Source organism: Euprymna scolopes, chromosome 15, assembly GCF_053919585.1.
Source record: "Euprymna scolopes isolate OS-2025 chromosome 15, ASM5391958v1, whole genome shotgun sequence".
NCBI classification, from domain to species: domain Eukaryota; kingdom Metazoa; phylum Mollusca; class Cephalopoda; order Sepiida; family Sepiolidae; genus Euprymna; species Euprymna scolopes.
Window position 1 is genome coordinate 101,478,281 of NC_136496.1, and position 23,847 is coordinate 101,502,127.

The 23,847-nt window shown below is 33.4% G+C and overlaps 1 protein-coding gene across 1 annotated transcript in view; it reads right to left on the reverse strand.

The window, feature by feature from the left end:
* Nucleotides 1-14,415: 14,415 nt before the first annotated feature.
* Nucleotides 14,416-23,847, reverse strand: part of LOC145294046 (uncharacterized) — a 111,286-nt gene continuing 101,854 nt past the window's right edge. The window contains exon 8 of the mRNA XM_080141035.1: nucleotides 14,416-14,963. Within this exon, the coding sequence (XP_079997161.1) occupies nucleotides 14,470-14,963 (494 nt within the window). The 3' untranslated portion in view covers nucleotides 14,416-14,469. The remainder of the gene's footprint in view (nucleotides 14,964-23,847) is intronic.

Genomic DNA, 23,847 nt, shown 5'->3' on the forward strand with positions numbered 1-23,847 from the left:
TCTGAGTAAAAACAACACACAAAAAACAGATATGGGTATATATTAATATTATATATTAGTTTCTCCTAAGTTAAAAATGGAATGTATTTCCGGATATTGCATAAATTCTTTTTTTAAAATCAAAGCAAGAAGCATTCATTGGTTATTTTCCTAGGACTAAGGGCAGATTACTCTCTCTATAACAACAAATTATAAGTATACAGACGAGGTTAACAATTAACTAAAAAAAGAAAAATAAATAAATAAATAATAAAAAAATAAATAAATAAATAAAATAATAATAATAATAATAACAACAATAATAATAATAATAATCATCTAGTATTTTTTGTACGTATGCTCTTTTGTTACCGTGCTGAAATAATTACGTTATTATTTAGAAAGCCATTCTTAACATGAGAGGGGGAGAGTGTTTTCTTACTATTCTTTACTTTCACTTAACAATTTAACAAAAAAGATATCGGAAACTTAAATTTAACTTGAAAATACTATCTTTAAAAACTAGCGCGGTAACAGAAGTGCATAAGCAAAGCACCCTTTTTTTTTTACAACAGGCAACAAAACAAAAAAGGGGGAGGGCGAAAAAATAAATATTCAAAAAAGAAATCTTACCAAATGCAAGATAAGTTACTCTTCTACCTACTGAGATATTTGTGTGTTGTAACTTATTTTAAAGTGCTTATTTACTTTGAAACAAAAGTAGTGTCAAATCTGACATTTGCGTTGTGTAAACTTTAGTATTCCTTTCCTTTTCTTTCTTTGATGTTGTGACTGTGTCTGTTTCTTTTTGTTTTCTCCCATTGTCTGTATGTGTGTTAATAATACGTTTTTCCTTCTTTTTTTTTTCAACTACTTACAACTACGGCATATTGCCCTTTTTCTTAATTCTTCTGTAAACACTTTTTTTCATGTGCAGCGTGTTTGTTTTTTCTTTTCTTTTTTTCTAAAGACACTTCAATGAATGTTCATTAAACATCGATGGTAACTGCGTCGCAATTATTAAATTGGCATCAAGCAAATGACATTCGTTAGTCCCACACGTGCTTCTGTTTGAGTTAATTTCTTTAAATCTTAACTTCTGTACGAGCCTTTTTCAAGTCTCACACAAAAACACACATTCACATTTCAAGCTATGTCATATACATACGCGCACACAAACATACGCGCCCACGTCTACACACGTACATTTATTCACGTTCACGTACATACACTCACATTCACGTGTATAGACACACACGCTAACGCACACATATGTACTCACACACATGGACGACGTCACTTCCGCTTTCTAAGGAATTATACACATGCGCAAATGACCACCGGAAACGAGTATAAAACAAAGAGACAAGCTGCTTCTTCCTTTTCGAGACTAGCCTCCCAGGTGGCTGGTCGGCGTGCTAGCCGCTGTCGTTTCGGCGCGCACACACGCATACCTCACACCATTTTACTACTATGTGGGACAACGAGCTAACAGACCGTATGTACACATTCCCACTCTTTCTCTTTCTATCTACTACTGGTCCCTGAGAACACCTTTGCATAGCTGACTACTAACTGATGTCAACTCTCATATCCTCTTCTTTGTCTACATGCTGGACTATCATTCTCATTTTTACTACAACACTCACTTCAATTCCCACGCGCGAACAAACGATAGTGACCCGAACTTGAGATGAAAACACATTTCCTTTTCTTGCTACAACACCAGTCGTGCAACGAACATTGGTTACATATGCGCAGACATGAACACATGTTATAACTAAAACGTTCATTCTTTCAACAGCAAATAAATGACTTTTATCTTATCCATCAATTGAGTCTTTGTTTCCTTCCATTCGTTTCATTATTCTTTTGTAACGGGATTGGGGTATTTATATATCCTAGTCCCCTACACTTCTGACCATTCCACATACTATGTTGGGAGCACGCTACTATTTTTCCAAATGTTTGTAGCAGTCACAGAGAACTATTTTCTCTCGTGAATCAATGCTCTCCCCCCCTCTGAGTTCTCTGGCCACAGGGTGACCAATCAGCTAACAGGGCGCATTGATTCATCTGCTCCCTAAAAGTCTTAAGGGAATGTCAGCAATCAGATCTGGACTGCCAGCCTAGCAACATCTATCCTCTTTCGTCCCTCTGTTCACCAGAGATCTCGTTATAGCATTGACGATCTCAATTTGAGACAACTGCTATCCAGCCGGGATGACATGATACTGACTGACCTTCAACGACCTTAAAAGAACTTCCATTTTCATTCTTCCTTTTTAGCAGCCTGACCTGCCAGTTCCTGCTACAAATAAAATACTTGTCATTGCTATTGTTTAAAAAGGAGTTTGTGTTTCTTTTGTGTCTTTTTCTTTGTTATAATTTATTAGGAAGGAAAAACAATTACCTCTCCTAAATGTTATTTGTGAATTCTTCTTTTTATTTTAGAACGGAAATTCATAACTTGACTAAAACCAGAATATAGACCTTACCCTTCCTAAACAACTACCTCTCTCCTAATCCTTTTTCACTCCCGCCTCTCTGTGCTAATCCTATTTATTTCTGGTTGGACCCTTCTTCTTTCCATTGGATCTGCACATGACGCAAACAAGGGATGACTTCCCTAAGTTAATAGCTTTTTGTGCTCTCAAGCTACACAAACATACTTTTCCCTCTATAGCATCTTCCTCATTCACGTTGATTTCAACACTTCTGCATTGGAAAATCAGTCTGTTCCTTGACTGGCTCGCTGTCTGAATAGTTAGATTCCCTTGGAGCAGCCAATGCAGTTTTTCTTAACATTCTCTCTGTAGTGGGGATCTCCCACTCCTCAATAGACGCTGCCCTGAGATGTTCAGTAAGAGCCTTCATTATAGAGCCCATTAATTAATCCCTTAATCTATATAAGACAGGACTTGTTTTCTCTATTACTGCATAGTACGGCTTCCAGTGTACATCTAATTTCCCTCTCCTTTGGTGGTTTTTGTAGTAAACTCAGTCACCAATCTTAAATTCTACAGTTTAATTTTTTCCTCTGAATTTTCTAACATTTTTTTATGAGTGTTCCTCATGTTATTTTTAACTGAAGTAAAAATCTGAAGCATCTCTTGTACAGCGATTTTGTGATGCTTATCACCATAGTATACTTTATGTTGTCTTAATATGTTATCCAAGGGCAGAATAACATTTCTGTTGTAGAGCAAGTAATATGGTGAAAACATTGTCATTTCGCTCATATAGAACCTAACAGCTGTTAACATCTGATTGATGTAAGCATCATATGACTGTTTGCTCTTCCCTAACTTCTATGCTAAGACATCATGCATTTTTGAATGGAATCTTTCTACTTTACCACTACTTTAAGGGTGATAAAATGACATGGTCATGTGATGTATATTTAGTTCCTTTAATGCTTTTCTCATTACCTTGTTTATGTTTTCAGGCCCATTGTCTGTTAATAGCTGCAGTGGTGCCTCGAATCTGGGAAAAATCTTGTCAATCAATAGATGCACCACTGTTTCTGCTTTCTTATTAGGAACTGCAAACGCCTTTGGCCAACCACTGTACATATCTATAAAAGTCACTATGCACTGGTTATCTGAAAGAGTCTTTGGATCCGGAAAAATCTAATGCCAATTTCACAAAAAGAAATGGAGGCAAATCGCATGCCTGCATTTGGGGTTGTTGCTTCCTCAAATTTCTCGTTTGTCAGGAAATATATTTACCAGTGTATTCGTTTACTTTCTTAGATAAACAAGACAAGAAATATTTCTATTTTATAGTGTGAAACGTCTTTTCTATGCCCCTGTGACCATTATTGTTGTGATATTGGATTAACACCCTTTTTCTAAGATGCGACAATTAATAATGTTTGTTAGCATAGTTTTTGATAATACCCATACACACTTACCTGGTTCAGCTATAGTAGTCATGATAGGATTTTTTATAGCTGATCTCTCACGTAACTATGTTCTCCCTCAACCAGTTTGGAGTGGACAGGAGCTAGCTAAGCTAAGCATTTCTTAATTAGTATTACAGGCATGAAGTCAGGTGTCTATCGCAAAAATAAGAAAAGGTCATTTTCAGATGTGAGGGAAATTTAGGAGCGAGTGGTTTTTGGAGTCTAAGGTGAAAGGCAAACTCCAAGCAACCTCATAGTTGTTGATAGTGGGGTAATTGTCTTTTAGTCATCACACTACAGGATGGAACGATAAAATTGTCGCCATAGAAAAGATGGCATGATTCCGTTTCCGTTAGATGGAAATCGGTTTTCTTTATTCGTTGCTGACCATCTATTAGTTGGCCAGTTGTGTACAAATCCCAAGAGCGATAAAAGCCATCTATCATGTCTGAAAGTGACAGAATATTTGACGAGCGAAATCGGAGATGCACCATTCATTCATGCTCTCTATTGATCCAAGTTATAACAACAGGACCATTGCCAGCACCCTCAAAATGCATCACTGGATTGTCACGAATAACAGGGATGTGCCCAGAGTGATGAAAACAAAGTTTCTGACCACGGTTATGGTCTTTGGTGTGGTTTAAAGTGAGGGCCACATCATGTTACCTCACATCTTCAAAGTCGACATGAAAGTCCACACCAGACTATACCTGGATGTGCTGAAGAATATGGTGATCTCCTGGTGCAATCAGGTGACTGCTGACAGACCCTGGGTGTGGCAGCAGGACTCGGAGCCAGACCACAAGTCCAAAGTGACTCAGGCTTGGCTTCAGAAGGACTGCACTGACTTTGTACCCTTCTCTCACTGCCCCCTTCTCCTCTGACATGAACCCACTGGACTACTTTGTTTGGTCAGACGTTGAGAACATCACCAACATGACCTCCCACAACATCAAAGCCAGCCTGATTGTCGCCATCTGCCAAGTATTCGCTGAGCGCCTGCCGGCGCTTGTGGAAGAGGCATATGCTCCCAGATCCAGATCTGTATCAAGGTGATGATTGAGACTGAAGGCAGCTACATTGAATAGATGTCAGCTGTACTACATAATCAAGTTACCTGAATTGATTTTTTTTCAATATAAGTTTTAAAATAAAGCTGTAATGGTGTTTTCTTTAGAACGATATTTTTATTGTTCCACCCTGTAGTATAAATTTTCCAGAAATCATAAGATCCTATTTTCTGCAATTCAATAAGTTTCCTGGTCACTTTGGTACATCTTCTCTTGACCGCGGCGATTTCTAAAGCCTTTTGTATTTATATTAATTGTCACCATAGGTTTGACACTATCCAAACATGCTATTATTGTCACATATTGGTACCTGTTATACAGTATCAATACGCTGACTAAATTTCAACTGGATGATGCAAAATATATATACATATATTTATATTTCTACATATACAAAAAAATAGATCTTTTATACAACTGCTGCAATCGATCCAAACAAATACAGATCAACATCTAACACATGCGCAAAATTTAAATTGTTGTATTTTGCATTCATCCTTGTGAATGGAAATCAGAATACTTCCAGTGTACACGTCAGTGGTGCACTAACCAGCAATGAAAAATTTTCTTTTAAAGAAAAACAGAAAAAGATAATTAAAAGAATGGCATAAATACAAAACACAAATTTTTCCGATTCCGATACCCACAAAAGTTCTGACTTTTCCGATTCCTGATTCCAATTCTGAGTAGTCGTCCCAACACTAGTCTCTACACTTAAAACACATAAATTTAAACAAAAATAAACCTCTCATGTACATTCAGTAATATTTTTGTCATTCTCTAGGCATATATTTAAAACTTTATACACATCATGTCATGCAACTGAACTTAGAATTCCCATCATCAGACAGGAATCCCTTTTCTACTGCAAGCATTGATCACCTTCAAACCGTTCAAAGATTTGCAACCAACGAATAACCTCTATCAGACACCTGCCATACTTTGAATGCCTTGCTGCCATGAGTTTGGATTTATTCTCAAACATCGAACAACTGACTCGGCAAACATTCATAGAATTATTAACCAGCTTGCCAACAACAACTCTAAGCAGATTTTTTTACATCCATTTGTCTAAAATACATGAACATTGAACATATCAGAACTAATCTTAGCATAAACTATCCCCCATAATAATCTGATGGAGAAAAATTGACAAAGAAAGAAAAACAAGGCCATTCTATAAATTACAAATTGTATGTATTTCGTTAAATTACCTGCACTGTTCGGTGTAGTTTGTCAGAAGCAAAAAGAGTGACGAAAGGAATAGTAATAATTAGGGCTGTGACAACAGAATATTCTTTTCATTATTTTGACTTTCTGGTATATATCCGACACAGACACACTTAATCAACCGAGAACCACATCAGTCTATATAAAAACATATAAGATATTAACGGATATATACTCAAGAGTCAAAACAGTGAAAAGAATATGCTGTTGTCACAGCCCTAGTAATAATAAAGTTTGATTGCTTAAAGAAGTTTCTTGGAAAAGTGTATGTTCAATTGAAGATAGCCTTGCAAGGTGTCTAGTCAAGAGAGTGTTGACTATCATGTCTCGATTTTATAATGGAAATTGCTCCAGGCATGGTGTGAAACCACTTAATGTAAGGAATTAACAAGAACGAAAGATGATTATCACAAAGACAAGGGATGCTTATTGACCTTAGTCTTGAAAAGACCCAGGTTAAAATAGGAAGAAAACAGTCAGCAGGAAGAGAGTTCCATAAACCTGCAGTTCTTGGAAAGAAGCTAATGGAATAGGAACTTGTATTACAATGAGGTATCAAGACGATGAATCGATGGAAATTACTAGACTAACAGATCAAACAAGCTGGAACAAAAGAGGAAGGGAATAGATCAAACAATTCGGAAAAAACACATGCCATAATAGTATTTATAGAAAAGACTGAGACTAGCAACATCACATCTGCGAGAGAGGTGTTGCAAAATAGGAGATAGGATGAGGGGGCAATTAAATAGCAAATATGTTTCTGCGTCTAATCAATGACCCTCAAATGCGGCAGAGATTCACCCACCTCAATTAGAATGGAAACACATTAGTTGTTTGCAGCTAGAACACTTCACCCTTTAAAACCTTGATGCGTCCTGAACTTTACCAAAACTATGCCTGATGCTCCCCTCCCAAAGATAAATCTCCAATTTTTTAAACTCAAAAAGTTGTAGAGCTACGAAGACAGAAGTGGTACCATTAAAACGAGTAACCTTTTGTGCTCCAGAATTTATTTTTCTACATAGTCACCACCATTCTCAATGCACTTTTGCCTGAAATTCAATGATGCATCTCTGCTTCTGAGGCACGTCCATGACAGAGCTTGCTTTCTTAGAAACTCACACCGTCAATATCTGCAACAAGGGGATGAAACTTTCATGCCAAGAATGCATGCATTCAGCCATCATAACAATGCAATTTGCAATCCCCATTACTTTTGGAACGCCCCTAGGAAAATAAAAACAACACTGTTTCCATGACTTTCTGAAATATTTTTTCATGTTCAGAATTGTTGAAGCATGGAACAAATTCACCCTTTAAAACCCTGATGCGTCCTGAAATTTGCCAAAACTGTGCTTAAAGCTTTTCTCCATAAACATAGACACATATATATCATGACTCATATGCTTTTTTGTATGAATTGTTTTAAAAAACAATTGAAACATAATGCTATTAATTTAATATCAAAATTAATTATTTTATTTTCACAAACAGTATTATATATATATATATATATATATATATATATATATAATATATATATATATATATATATATATATATATATATATATATATATATATATATATATATATACAAAAAATATACATTTACACAAAAATATATGTTGTTATATACAAAGTTTAGTTGAACAATTTCCTTTTCTGGTAATTTTTGTATCTTTGTATTTGTTAGTATATGTTATGCACACTTTAGAAAATAATGTTTTTTTGTTTTTGTTTTTTTTACATCTTGAGAAAAGAGTAATTTAAAGAAATTGAGGACTACAGGAAACAAAAGAATTCAAGGGACAGGGTTTTCCATTTATTATCAGGAATGGAGAGCAGCTCCATTTATTTACTATTAGAGCAACAGGATCACGTTTTTTTTTAATGAGATCGAACTAAGTGTGTTGTTTTTTCTTTTAAATTGTTGAGCATTGAGTTTTTCCTTTTAAACTTTAATATTCTTTACAGATATAACTCTCTCTTTCTCTCTCCCTCTCTCTGTCTCTCTCTCTCTCTCTCTGTTATGTCTGTAAAGAATATATATATATATATATATATATATATATATATATATATATATATATATATATGTGTGTGTGTGTGTGTGTGTGTGTTGATTTTAAGGTTATGAGGGTTTTTATTTGTTTGCTAACAGATGAATGCGCATGCGTGAATGGTTCACATGCCAAACTCATTATGTTAAAAATAATTAGGTTTGCAAAAACACTTTTTAAAGATCGTGTCTAGCTGATTTAATGGTCATCGTACTTTACTCACTGTGGTTTCGATCTCAGCCCGAGTATTTACTTTTTTTTTTTACTTACAAGAAATGAACTGTTTAGAAAAAACATAATACTTGCATGCACATGTCTCAGTTTCTGTGTGTATATATATATATATATATATATAAAGGTATAAGTTAATGAAAACAATTGCAATATTCTAAAGAGATTACAAAAGACAGAATTTATTAATTAATAAATCAGATCGTAGGAATCCCGAGAGGATATATTAAATACTGACGATGAAAATAAGCAGAAAGGTTTCAAGCAGAGCTCTCATATTATGACTTTGCTGATTACGAAATTTATGGCATAACTAATATTTTTAATATTTTTAATATTTTAAATCATGCTCTAAAAATCAATACTTATCCACACACATTCCTATTACTCTCTGTTTGTTCTTACTTTCATTCTTGCAGACAAGAGACAAGAGATCACGTAATTTGCATATGACATTAAGAAAAATCACTTTTATTAAATAGCAGTATCATAATTAATGTTTCTAGCGAGAGAATTGTTTTAAGTGTTCTATTTAAAATTGTTATTTAATAAGTTTTAAACAATACTTATATTGATAACGTATTTAATTTATTTGGAATTATTAGTTGGAATTATTATTCCAACATCGAATTTAAGCAAAAAAACTTTTAGAGTTATTTGCCCCTTAGAATTTTCCGAACATTTCATTTGTTTTGTTGTTATTATTTTTTAAACAGCTATACAGAAATCGGTAAATTTTTACGATGTGACCCACTGACCCAGACCCACTGACCCAGCGTCGTTTAATACAAAAATAAAAAATAAAGATCTACTGCCCCCCTCTGAATTCTACAATTTACACTTTTCTTTCTTTTTTCACGTTAATCTCATCGATTACAAACTTAAATTTCTAGTTAAAAGAAAAGGTAAATTTTTACGACATGACCTAGCATCGTTTACCCCCTAAAAAAATTAGGACCTACTTTTTTGGGCCCTAATACGTTTAAACAGCCTTTATAAATAATATGAAAGAAGAAGAAAATTAACATTTTAAAGTGGGGAATAATTTTTCTATATAAATTTAACGTAAAATGAGCACCCACTTTTTGGCCACAAAGCGTTCAATGAGACATGTCATCTCTGTTTGGCGATCGAGCGGGGGGGGGGGCAAAACATGAAAAATACAGTTTTTTGTGGTGGAGCGGGAATTACATTTGAAACATAAAATAATGATAAATTTAATTAATTTTTATGACACCATTCTGTACTTTCACCTAACAATTTTATAAACAAAATGAACCCCAAAATATGAAAAATTCAATTTTTTATTTTGGAGGGGTGGGAGAGTTACATTAGAAAAATAAAATGACGAAAAATTTAATTTGTTTTTGGAATTAATTTTTGGTAGAGCTTCATTTTTTTAGGGGTTCTTTCTACTTGGCTATTTTTTTTTTTTGTGTGTGATTGCACGGGCATTCGCTGCTATGAAAATGATTAGCATAGCAGGTGTGTTCCAAACGGAACTTCATGTCAACCCAGGCAACGCTAGGTACCCATGCTAGTATATAATATTTTTGTAAAAACTAAAATAACAAAATACAAAGTATGAACATCATATGGTGTATTAATAATCGTTTTGTAAATATTTAGACAAATTTAAACCTTATATGATTTAAAAATATTCCAAAAATAGCTGCTCTTCAGACACCAAAATACATTTGTCATATATATGTGAATATATTCATAATCGCTATTTTAAGGGAATAAGTAGTTTGAACTCATCTCACTTAAATTTGTTCGAATGGTTATGAAACAATTATAACACATAAGGAAATACACCATATGATGTTCTAGTTTATATTTTGTTGTCTTGATTTTTGCAAAAATATTATACACATGCTCGATTATAAAAACCGATAATCATGAAGCTTAAATAATTAAGTCAATTAATATTGATTTGGATTTTATTGGTATATGACCATTACACAATTTTAATATATAAAAAAATTTTTTGTAAAAAATATAAATATATTGTTATTTAGTGAGATATAAATGTATTGATATTTATTGAGATAGAATATATATATATATATATATATATATATATACACACACACACACACACACACACACACTTAATACTTGTATCAGCATGGGTGAAATTAATTCCTCTAACAGAAGAATATCAAGATACCATGCTTCTAAACTTTACAACTAGAATCCTTTTCGATTCTAGAAAATGTCCTACATTTAAGTCCAAGGGTTCTTAAAAAGAAATTGAAATTCAGAAAATCTAACTTAATTGGTGTCTAATGAACCTGGATCGAATTCAATGCAAATCTGAAATATTTTAATTTTCAAATGGAAGATTACGGCCCTATTATGTCCCCTTAAAAATTTATAAAATACTAAAAAAAAAACCCCTGAAAATTGGGGAATATTTATTAATTGATGTCTATTACATATCGTTAACATTAAAAAAAGAATGGCGTCATCTGAATTTTTCTCAAGAGTTTTCATCCTTTTTTACCCTTTTTGTGTGAAACTAGATTAAATATAACCACTATTTGAACCTCTCACACCTAGCAGCTGTTTAATAAAATTTGCTATGATCACTTAATTAGTTTACTAGTAAATCCTGTCCATACAAATATATAAACGTACATAACTTTATAAAGATATGTGTGTGCAATAGGTGTAGAAGATGATAATATCACAGAATGTAAAGGTTACAAACATAGAAATGAGGAAAAAAACAAAAAAGATTTCATTGAATATTTCGCTTTAAATACAGGTTTCAGCAAGAATAATCAGCAAGGGTGTAGTCAGGAAGATCTAAGGGTCCAAACTTTCATTGTAAAAACTTTGCAAAATATGTTTTGTTCATTTCGTTTGGTTGTAGTAAAGTTTCGTTTCGTTTTTTGTGTTTTTTTTTATATATATAATCAGAGCAATTAAAAAGTTACAATTAATGCCCACTGAATATTTTTATAACATGAAATCAAATATTTTGATTGATTTATGAAATGTTTTGCATAATTACTTTGTCAAATTACTTAACCAGATTAATAAATGTAATTTTTGGATTGTCCTAATTATAAAATTTCATGTTTCATAGTTTTTTTGTTAAGCCTTGGTACATTTTTCAGCATTCTGGTTGTGATTAAATGCTTATAAATGTACTAAGACAAATGAAAAATGAACAAAATGAAGCGATAAAAAAAGTTTTGTTTAGTTTGCAATGAAAATAAATTAGTAAATATTTTGAATAAAACAAAACAAATCCAATGCTGCAAAATTCCCCTATAAGTACGTAAAATTTGAGGCATTATTGTGAAATGGCAGGCAAAATCAATTCGCAAGCAGTAAATAACTCCCTCATTAGCAGACAAATTATTTATGACAAAGCAAATGCCTGCCTATCTCTGGCTGCCCTACTGGCGCTTTAAATTAGGGAAAAAATTTTGGTCGACTTCTCTGAGGAGCAGAGTCCAAAAAACATGGAAAGCACTGCTGGCTATGCACTTGATCACATCAGTTTTTTTACAGATTACGGATATCCACGTAGGGATACCTGCACATTATTTTTTTTGTGGCAAGAGGTACGCAATCTCCAACCACACTTCTCCTGAGTCGACATTGTTAAATACCAGTGGCAAGTGAAGTGTGTGTACAGGACAACTGGAAACAAATGCTGAAATAAGTGGAGAGAACATACAGTATCTAGAATTCCCAAATGGTCACCCATCTGGTACTAACCAGGCTCAACGTTGCTTAACTTTGGTGATCTGATGAGAATCAGTGTATCAACGCAATTATTCCATAATGCCCTTGATAAAGATAATGGATTAACAGGCTTTAAATCATGCAATCTACTGTCCTCTTTTTTATTAGATGTCTCTACATTTAGCATTAATATATATATATATATATATATATATATATATATATATATATATATATATATATATATATATATATAACTACTTAATTTACTCACATAAAAACATAAAATTAATATACGAAAGTATAGATTTATGCGTAAACTTTAAGTATTTACTTCAAAAGTGTTCAATACGTAGATAGAGCTAGTTAGTAATTTATAAAATATATATGGCGATTAAGCTACACTGAATATTCGGCGTTTTATCCACTCTAGGACTCCTCAGGCTTATGCGCATAAGCCTGAGGAGTCCTAGAGTGGATGAAACGCCGAATATTCAGTGTAGCTTAATCGCTATATATATTTTATAAATTACTATATATATATATATATATATATATATATATATATATATATATATATATATATATAGGACAATGAAAAAACGTTTTACACAATGCTTATCTCGTAGACATCACCATTCTAAAGTGATTTTGAAGCCTTTTAATCAGCAGATAAAAATATAATTTTTAGCAAGACTTGAAATTCATAGACACAAGTCAAGAATTATGGTTCCTTTGTGTCTGTAAGCCAGGGAAATATATTTATTTGAGAATGCCACTATTCTAGAAAATAATTTAGCATTATGTTAGAAGTTATCAACTGTAAAATAAAATTAATGATGTTCTCTTCCTGAAATATTGTCAGTTGGAAAACAGGCATGAACTATGCTTCCCCTGTTGGCTCTTTTGCAACCTGTTTGAGTAAGAGATTGATATGTTCAAATTTGTGTGTGTGTGTGTGTGTGTGTGTGCGTTACAATAGAAATCCTGAAAGTGTCATGCTTCTATGATTTGCCGTTCTTGAGATAAGAGCATGTTCCTATATGAACATAATATTGCACAATGAATTCAGTTGGAATATAGGAATAGTGGAAGTGTAACAATGTACAGACGCATATATGGCAGCTGTATGCAAATGACCGAGCCGTGTGCGAAATGACGTCACGGCAAGGAAGGAGAAAAAAGTGCTTATGCACATATTTTACCATGCTATTTTTTAAAATTAGTATTTTCAAGTTAAATTCAATTTCTGTTTTACGATATATTCTTTTTATTAAATTGTTAGGTGAAACAGAATAGTTACAAAACACCCTTCCCATGTTAAGACTGGCTTTCTAAATAATAACGTTATTATTTCAGCACGGTAACATAAGTGCATAAGTCCCAAAAAAAAGAATATAAAAAGAACATGTGCGCAGACCCAGAAATAATCACATCAAAGAAGGGAGTAGTATTCAAAAGAGATTCGAGAGAGCAGTATTTGAAAGAGAATTAAAAGGTGTTCAAGATACGTGGTCTGCGAGAGGATCATGTCAGAGGAGGACAGAGATAGACGTGTTATGCACGATGGCCAAAGGCAACAGGAAAACACCTGTAAATAAGTGTCTGTAACTAAATGTAACTAATATTATTGGAAAGAGGGATAGTTGTTATCTGATTGGCTGCTACCCCAATTTGGACGCCTAAGGATATCAACACATTACTTTCCTCCTCAGCACGCCCTTGGCTGTTTAGGATTACTTAACTTCTATCTTTTGTTAAACCCTAACTATTAATTGTTATATTTTTTTTTCACGGTTGTAAAATATGTGCATTCATTCTTTTTGCACCTGAAACCATAAAGACACAACACCTCCATCCGTTGCGCCACGATGAACATTGTCTGAAGATAGCAGTTTCAATCCTATCCAAGTAGGCCAGAGGATTATTTAGCCAAAACGTGGTGAGACAACAACTATGGAAGGCAGTAATTGCTGGGGATACAGTTACAAGATTCAGCATCCCTATCTCTGGTCTTCTTCAGGTTAATCACCTGAAGAAGACCAGAGGATGAGTTAGCCGAAAGGTGGTGAAACAGCAACAACTATGAAGATTGACCCCAATTTCTCATAACAGTCAGCAAAAAAGAATGAATCCACAAATTATGAAACCTCCAAATCAAAGGATTAAAAAAAAAATTTAAAAATTGTTAAAATATGTCATTAAAAAAAAATGAATAAAAAATGTTCTAGTTGGATGTCTGTAATTCCTTCATCCATCGATGCTTACAAAAATGGCATTTAAATAATAAATGCTTCATCTCTTGAAAAAGTACTTTTTCTGATGTCACCATTTGAATACAAAATAGGATTGTCAGTTTTATGATTGTTTAGAATTTCTGCCGGTCTTGGAGGAAGCGCTTTGGCCTGTTCCAATATCCTCGGGCTAGCAACCTCTTCGTAACTTGTAGATGGTGATTGACTAATCGTGTCTGGAAACAGAAATGCATTGTCAGATTCAAAGCCATCATTGTTGAAAGCATTCTGCCCATTTGAGTGATTTGGTATTGTATTTTGATGAGAAATTGGGGTCAATTGATGGACCCCCTCTTGTTGAGTCTTCATGATTTGATATGTGACAATTCCGTTGTATGCCTCGGCATCTACTGTTTCCCCAGATCGAATGTAAACCGTTGGAGGTCGCTTCGGAGAAGTACTAATTGGTTTTTGCCCATTTGCTGTGATGGTTTTGTCTTGGAATTCTGATCTTTCTGGAGATGGTTTTTTTTGTTTACCTGCAAGAAATAATGAAAATGTAAAAATATAATGGCGGATATCATGGCCTTTTTTTTTTTTTTAAATAGTTGCTATCTAATTCTTTCTAAAAAATCTTTAGTGCAAATCCATACTCCCCTCCTCATGAAAAAAATTTAAAAAAACACTAAAAATAAAGAAAATTAGGTTATAGTCAACTAACGTACTTCCTAATTTCCGACGTAGTGTTACTGGAAGCGGTGACAAGGCAAATCAGTTCTTTCACTTTTATTGTTCTTCAGTATTTCTATCGTGAAGCAATTTATTGAAATAAAATGAAAAGAAAATAAAAGAAAAGGACATTATTGAAAAGTATATGATAAGAAATTAACAAAATTTTACATATAAAAATAACACAATTCACCGTTGTTGGAATAGCATGTCCTAAAATGAACCAAAAATGAAGGGACAATAATCCGATGCAAGCAATGACATGGGGGCACTCAAACAAACCAACAAAATTATTAAGGCTCATGAATCGGAGTCCCATGAAGACGATTATCAGCACGTCCAATCCTCACTTATACAACAACCAAGTCCATCACCTATGAAACTAGAGCTAAAAAAAAACAACAAAAAACTAATAAGTTAAAAAATAAAAGGAAGAGATTATGTATATATTACAGGGTGTTTCAAAAGTCTTGGGAACATTATGAGTTATTAAAAATCGTTATGTTCCCAAGACTTTTGAAATATGTATATTAGCGTGTGTGTTATTTATTTTGTGTGTCACACTTACATCAGAGTGACTTTCATTTAATTCTTGTGGACTTCCATTTCTTGTAATAAATACTTTTACCAAGTCATGTGGATATATATTTTATTTTTGAAATCGCAACTTTATAATATATAAATATCGGCGAAAAAAGCGACCCCCCCCCCGTAGAAAAGTGCGCAGTTGAAGGTGAAGATATTAATGTTTTTAGCTAATTTGTCGATATTTGTCGTCTGAAAGGTCGAACTTCAAAACGATACTGATCTTGTAAAAATCCGTCGCTTGTGTCGAAAGTTTTAGGCACACATGCAAACATACATGCATACATACATACATTTATATATTGGTAACTAAAAATTTTCGACCCAAACCGATTAAAAAGCTTGCCCTATCTCTGAATACCCTTTATGTAAAATTTCAAATGTTTGGACCAGAAAGTGTGTCTGAGTAATTTTGTAGAAACCGCAGAGTTCAAATTTTCTAAAACTTTGACCCCTATTATGACCCCTTAAAATTTATTGTTTGGGGCTCAAATCAAGTTATTAAGTTAGATCCATTTCCAAGGAAACTATATCTAAAATTTCAAGTGTTTAGACCCAAAATTGACGGAGGAGTTTGGTAGAGTTCTCAAAGGTCAAATCGTTGAACTTTGACCCCTTAATAGCTAAATTACACAGATTTTCCCAAATCTCAGTACCCTGTATATCAAATTTCGAGTTTGTAAACTAAAAATTGACAAAGTTATTGTGTAGGGAAATGTACACACACACTCGTTCACTTTTATATATATATATATATATATATATATATATATATATATATATATAGATAGATAGATAGATAGATAGATTAAACAAAAATATATACGTATACATAAATATATATGGAAACAATTTTGTGTTTACTATAAACTTTTTACGCAAATATTATACAAGTATAAATTATGTTATGTATGCATGAATATAATTACACGTAATAGTTAACTAAAGATGGTCATCCCATAAGAAAACTGAAAAAACTTATAGGGAATTAATTAAAATGAATGTTTAAAAGAATATGCAAATTAGCTAGATCTTTTGCTAGTGAAACCCATATATAAGAAAATTGTATTTTCTTTTTAAATCAATCGAAAAGAGGGGTTTTAATATGAATATCAATACACACAAAAGAAAAGCGAATTTATAGGAGTATAGATATAGATATAGGAAATCTGCAAGAATTAAAATATCATATTAAGCATACTTTACAACCTGGCTATGCCAAGCGTCTCTGCTAGCTTAGATAAATACTTTTGCAGTTTTAACAAAAGAGCTACAATAATATCAGAGCGTCTCCATTTATGTTGAACATCTACAGAATGCCAACATCAATATATTACATATGAATGAGTCCCCTGTGGAATTTTCACAGGTACCGCTAGTATAGCATGAACGCTGAACAACAAAGATTGTGTAATAAAAGGGGAAGATGTTATGTTAGCACACATTCTACACCAGTAGGAGTTGCATACACTTTGTCTTGTCTTATTTTTTGGATAAAAAACAACAAAACATTGTTGAAAACATATGCCCGTAAGGTTTTTATTAAATTAAATTAAAAAAAAATACTGAAGAAATGTGTGAGAAATGAAGTCAGTATTGATGAAGATGGACAAATAAAGATATATGCCTTTGATATCAAGTCCCAAAATACATTAATAAAATAGGAAGCGATCATTATTTCTTTTTCGTTTGCTTTACATTTGTGGTGCTTTCATTTCTCTTTTGCCCCCCCCTTATATTCTTAAACGTTTCTTCTATTTATAACCCCACTGTTGTTTTTTATGTCATCTGCAAAAAGGCCTTAATAAAAAATATAAATGTAAAACAACAACAAGAAAAATTAACAGAGAACCTTTCTCAGAATGATAAAAAAATAAAATAAATAAAAGATAAATCGTGTATATATATATATATATATATATATATATATATATATATATATATATATATAGCAAATTATAGTGATTCAATGAAATATATATATATATATATATATATATATATATATATATATATATATATATATATATATATATATATATATCAAATTATAGTGATTCAATGAAATTAAAAAACCTTTATTCAAATCAAGGATTTTTTATTATTCCAAGTAAGACAAAGAATTCTTTAGAAATTTTATCTCCTTATCCTATAAGGTTTCGATGCCTATAATCTCTTCAGAGGAGAAAATATTAGCAAATAGATATAACGGTATTCACCCTATTTGCTAAAGTCAGTTAGACATGGAAAATCATAATCAAAAATTAATTAAATAGAAGTCACATAGCAGGAGAAATTGAAGAAAAGGATATAAAGGTTTAGTTCCAAATTGCGCGGTGCTTTATTTGCTCTATCCTGTATATTGAGCAATTCCTATTTAGATTGGATAATACATAGAATATTACGACCAGTAATATTTTGTAAATCTTATAATCACCGGTTCCCATACCAGCTGAGTGTTAGATAAATTTATTCAGAAGTATATATATATATATATATATATGTATATATATATATATATATATATATTAGCATGGAAATGAAGTTCGGTTTGGATAGAGCTGCTATACTAAGAATATTGAGCAACCCCCAGAAAAGAACAGAAGAAGTAGGTGACAACCTGGACCCCCTGCCCCCCCCCCCGCAATGAATAAAAACAACTTTTGTTTCAAACATCATAGCAGCGAATGCCTGGGCAACCACACAAAAAAATAGCTGTGGCAGGCAGGCTCAAACCTGAAATGCAAAAGAGAGAAAGAAGGGAAAAACGTAAGTGGCAAACGCCTTTGCCCACCGGACCACAACGACTTACGACATCATGACCCTGAAAAAAAATAACGTTTATAAACATAAACACGTACGTGACTTGCAAAACTGATGTTGCAAAATGTGACCACTTCCCTTGCAAGAAATGGTCCTATTGCTCAACACAGATTTATTCTTTTTTATTTATTTTTCAGATATTATGCATCTGATGGATCATTCTTTCATATGGTACCGGTTTTGACCCAATCTGATGTGGCTGACTAAAGTTTTTAGTGGACATACGAATACACACACGAACACACACACACAAACCGACATTTAAGATTCATATAATAGAAGACAACAGGTAATGCCCAGTGGATATAACTCGAAACCAGTTTCTAAAAAAATCAATGTGAGTAATAATAATTTAAAAATAAATTAAATATATTATCAAATTATCAATATAAATCAACTTTAAATAACAATCTTAAATAGAATACTTAAAACAATTCTCTCGCTATAAACGGTAACTAACATACAGCTATTTAATAAAATAGATTTTCCTTAATGTAATATGCAAATGAAGTTACTCTTTGAGCGTATATTTTGAAAGAATCATACTATATATAGAAATAAATGAAATAGAAATGTAATGGACCTTTTGTATATATTAATCAAATTGTGAACAAACATACAAACAAACAGACACGAATACAAATTTATATATATAGAGAGAGATATAGATATATTATATATATATATATGTAGATAGATAGATAGATTTTATTATTATTTATTTTATTTTTATATATTAACATAAAATATTATAAGGAGATATGTATTAGTTTTTCACTATTTACTTCAACAGTGCTCAATACGTGAGCAGAGTCAGGTAGTAACTTATGAATACATGAGACCCCCAGAATCATGCGGTATTAAGAGCCACTTTTTATAAACATTAGAAAATGGGTTAAAAACTCCGTGACTTTGTAACCTGTGTATCTTAGGAGCTAATAAATATATTCGTTTGAAGTTTGTTTTAAAATGAAGTGCAACGCTTAAGTTATCACATCATGCCATGTTTATTTAAACAATGATGATAGTTGTGAGAACGCTAACAATGAAATGTGTTATTGTTGCCTGTAACCATAATAATAAAGTCTAATAAAGTTAAAGAAACTCGACAAAGTTTTACTGCACTTACATTATGTTAAACATAATAAAGTTAAAAAAACTAGACAAAGTTTTATTGCACTTACATTATGTTAAACATAATAATAAAGTAAAAAAAAAACTAGACAAAGTTTTACTGCACTTACATTGTGTTAAGCATAATAATAAAGTTAAAGAAACTAGACAAAGTTTTACTGCACTTACATTATGTTAAACATAATAAAGTTAAAGAAACTTGACAAAGTTTTACTGCACTTACATTATGTTAAACATAATAAAGTTAAAGAAACTAGACAAAGTTTTACTGCACTTACATTATGTTAAACATAATAAAGTTAAAGAAACTTGACAAAGTTTTACTGCACTTACATTATGTTAAACATAATAAAGTTAAAGAAACTAGACAAAGTTTTACTGCACTTACATTATGTTAAACATAATAAAGTTAAAGAAACTAGACAAAGTTTTACTGCACTTACATTATGTTAAACATAATAAAGTTAAAGAAACTTGACAAAGTTTTACTGCACTTACATTATGTTAAACATAATAAAGTTAAAGAAACTAGACAAAGTTTTACTGCACTTACATTATGTTAAACATAATAAAGTTAAAGAAACTAGACAAAGTTTTACTGCACTTACATTATGTTAAACATAATAATAAAATTAAAAAAAACTTGACAAAGTTTTACTGCACTTACATTCTGTTAATCATAATAATAAAGTAAAAGAAACTAGACAAAGTTTTACTGCACTTACAGTATGTTAAACATAATAATAAAGTTAAAAAAAACTTGACAAAGTTTTATTGCACTTACATTATGTTAAACATAATAATAAAGTAAAAAAAACTAGACAAAGTTTTACTGCACTTACATTATGTTAAACATAATAAAGTTAAAGAAACTAGACAAAGTTTTACTTAACTTACATTATGTTAAACATAATAAAGTTAAAAAAAGTAGACAACGTCTTACTGCACTTACATTGCCTCTTTAGTCATCCTGTGCTGATGTTATTGTCAACATAATCTATCATCAGCATTATAAATGAATGTGTTGCAATCATGTATATCATCAGCATCATCAGATACTTCACTGACAGCCACGGTTTTCTTCCATGTCTTGAAAAAGAGCTTTTTGTTCATTTAGAACACCATGGAGATAAGAGGCATATGCAGGAGGTACACAAGTGAGCAGCATCTCCACATCAGCCACTTTGTCTTTTTTCAAAAGACGTAATGTTGAGTCACCTTCATAAACATTGGATGGTTGTCAGATGTATTTTGTACCTTCAGCCCATGCCAAATGTAGAAGAGAGCTTGGGATACACCGTGGTATACATAATTCATTTTCCCTATATATGGCCTTTGATACTATATGATTTTGGAGAGATCATATGTTTATAGCAATTAAACTATACAGAGGCATCCATGTTTCATCCCCACATGGAATTGTCAGATTAAAGTGCATAGAATTCGTGTTTCTGAGTGTTTTTATATACCCACGTGGAACTTAGTCTAGATAGCTAACTAATCATATTCATGATCATTTCCTCTCACATGTTAATGTTTTCATTAGCCACTGGCAAGTCTTTTTTTTTTTTTACATGGAGTTCACCACTTATCAAGGCCCAATGGCCACTCGGGGATAAGGGTTATTGTGTGTACAGTACTCAATGGGATAGTGTCTCAACAGTATTGGAGAATTGATAAGGTGTCATTACTTAGGGGGGGGCGGTTCATCAGAAATTTGTTTGTATTGGACTTCAAGACATCCAGGTTGAAGTCGGGAGGGAAACAGGCAAGCGGAACAGAGTTCCACAGGCGTGCAGTTCTAAGAAAGAAGCTTTGTTCGTGGAATCTACATTTTGATTTAGGCACAGATAAGGAGTGGAGAAAATTATTGACGGTGGTTTCAGCTAGTTGGGTGTGTTTTGAAAAAGATTGGCGAGGGGGGACCAGAGAATGGAGCTCAGACGAGCACTTGCCATGGAAATAATGATAAAACAAAGATAGGTTCGCTACGTCTCTTCTGTGGGAAAGAGGTTGCAGGGAAGAGAAAAGGGCATCCCACACCAAGCCACAAAGTCTATTTTGTACTCTATTAAGGCAGGATAGGCTGTTTTTAGCAGCTCCTGCCCAGGTGTGGCAGCAGTACTCCATCTTTGGACGTACTTGGCTCTTATATAGATAGAGAATTGCATCATTAGTGAGATATCTTCTGAAGCGGTAGAAGGATCCTACCATTTTCCCAGTGACCTTGACCACAGACTTGATGTACGTGTTCCATTTCAGATCAGGAGTAAAGGTCAAACCCAGAAGCTTATCAAAACATGAGGCCTCCCCTAGACGAGAGCCATCCATCACAATTGATGCTAGATGGGGATCAGAGCGTTTATGATGTAGATATAGGAGCTTGGTCTTAGATGCATTAAAAGTAACCAGCCACCGCTTTCCCCACTGTACCACGCGCTCAAAATCAGGGGAGAGAGAATCAGAGAGAACTCTGTCAGTTACGGCCTTTGATGTGTTGCCATAGATGGTCGTGTCATCAGCATAGATGTCAACGAAGGATTTTAGTATGTGTTTTTGGAGATCATTGATGTAGATTAGGAAGAGAGTTGGGCCCAGTATGGACCCCTGAGGAACACCAGCATTAATACTGTGGGCCTCTGATTTCTGTCCATCAACTACTACTCTTATGAGCCTATCAGAGGGAAATGATTTAATGATCGAGAAAACATTTCCAGTTATACCGTAGCTGGAAATCTTGTGTAGTAGGCCTTTATGCCAAACCTTATTGAAGGCCTTTGATATGTCGAGAGCAATTGCCCTAGAAATGAAGCCTTTGTCGAGAGATTCGCTAATCCTATGAGATATAACCGTTAGGACATCTGCTGTAGATCTAGCAGAACGGAAACCATATTGCGTGTCACTAAGAAGGTTATTTCTGCTGAGGTGGTTGACTACTTCTTTATTTATTGTGGATTCAGCAACTTACTCATGACACACAGGAGACTTATTGGTCTGTACTGAGAGGAAGATGACTTATCACCTGAATTCTTAAATACAGGGCATACTGATGAGGTTTTCCAGAGTGTTGGGAAGCACTTCTCCTTAAGGCAACGCTTAAACAGTTTTGTAAGTATGGGGGCAAGTTCTGGTTGTAATTATTTTAACACTATGATTGCAATACCGTCAGGACCAGTTGCTTTACTGGAGTCAAGGTTCTTGATTAGCTTGGCGACCTCACGCACAGATATTTGTATGTTGCATAGCATGTTGTCTGTTATAGGAAGGAAATACAGGGAGTTGATGGCCTTCGTCGCACAGGGTAGAATTTGCCACAAAGTTTTTGGCAAATAGTTTGGCCTTGTCGGATGCTGTCGAGATGACCTCTGGTCCATTGATAATGGTTGGGATAGAACGCACGTTTCTGTTCAGGATCCTATTTGCTATTTGCCAGAACTGGTTGGAACCAAGCCGCTTCGCAGCTACTTTGGATTTAACGGATTGAGCATATAGTTCTCTTGCATTTTTTATTACTCTTTTACAGTGGTTGCTGGCGGTCCTGAAAGTAGCTTTAGTTTCAGTGCATCTATTACGTTGATAGCTACGGAAAAAGTGATTTCTGTGTGCAATGGCAGCAGCACATTCAGGGGAGGACCATGGCTGGCTGTTAGGTTTTTGTTGGAATTTTTTGGATGGTATGAATTGGTCTATGCCTACAAGTAACCATTCGGTCAGGTCAGAAACTATAAAGGACACATCCTTTTTAAACATGGAATGGAGAGGTAGATCAGATATGAATGTACGGAAGCTATCCCAGTCCGCCATAGAGTATCGGTATACAGTACAGTGGAGAGGTACGTCTGTAGATTTATTATATTTCATTTTTATCTCAACTGATACAACGGAGTGGTCGGAGGATCCCAGAGGAGATAGAACGGAACATGAACATAGCTCAAGGGAAGTGGATAGAAAAAGGTCTAGAAGGCTTGCATACTGACCGGTAGTATCGGGCATACGGGTGGGATCTGAGTGAGGCAAAATCATGACAGAACCTCCCCTCATCATCAGTCTTATTTGAGTGGGTCAGCCATTCCACATTATGGACATTGAAGTCATCGCAAATGTGAATGTTAGCCGAGGGATGAGCAGACAGGATATGGTCAATTTTCTCTG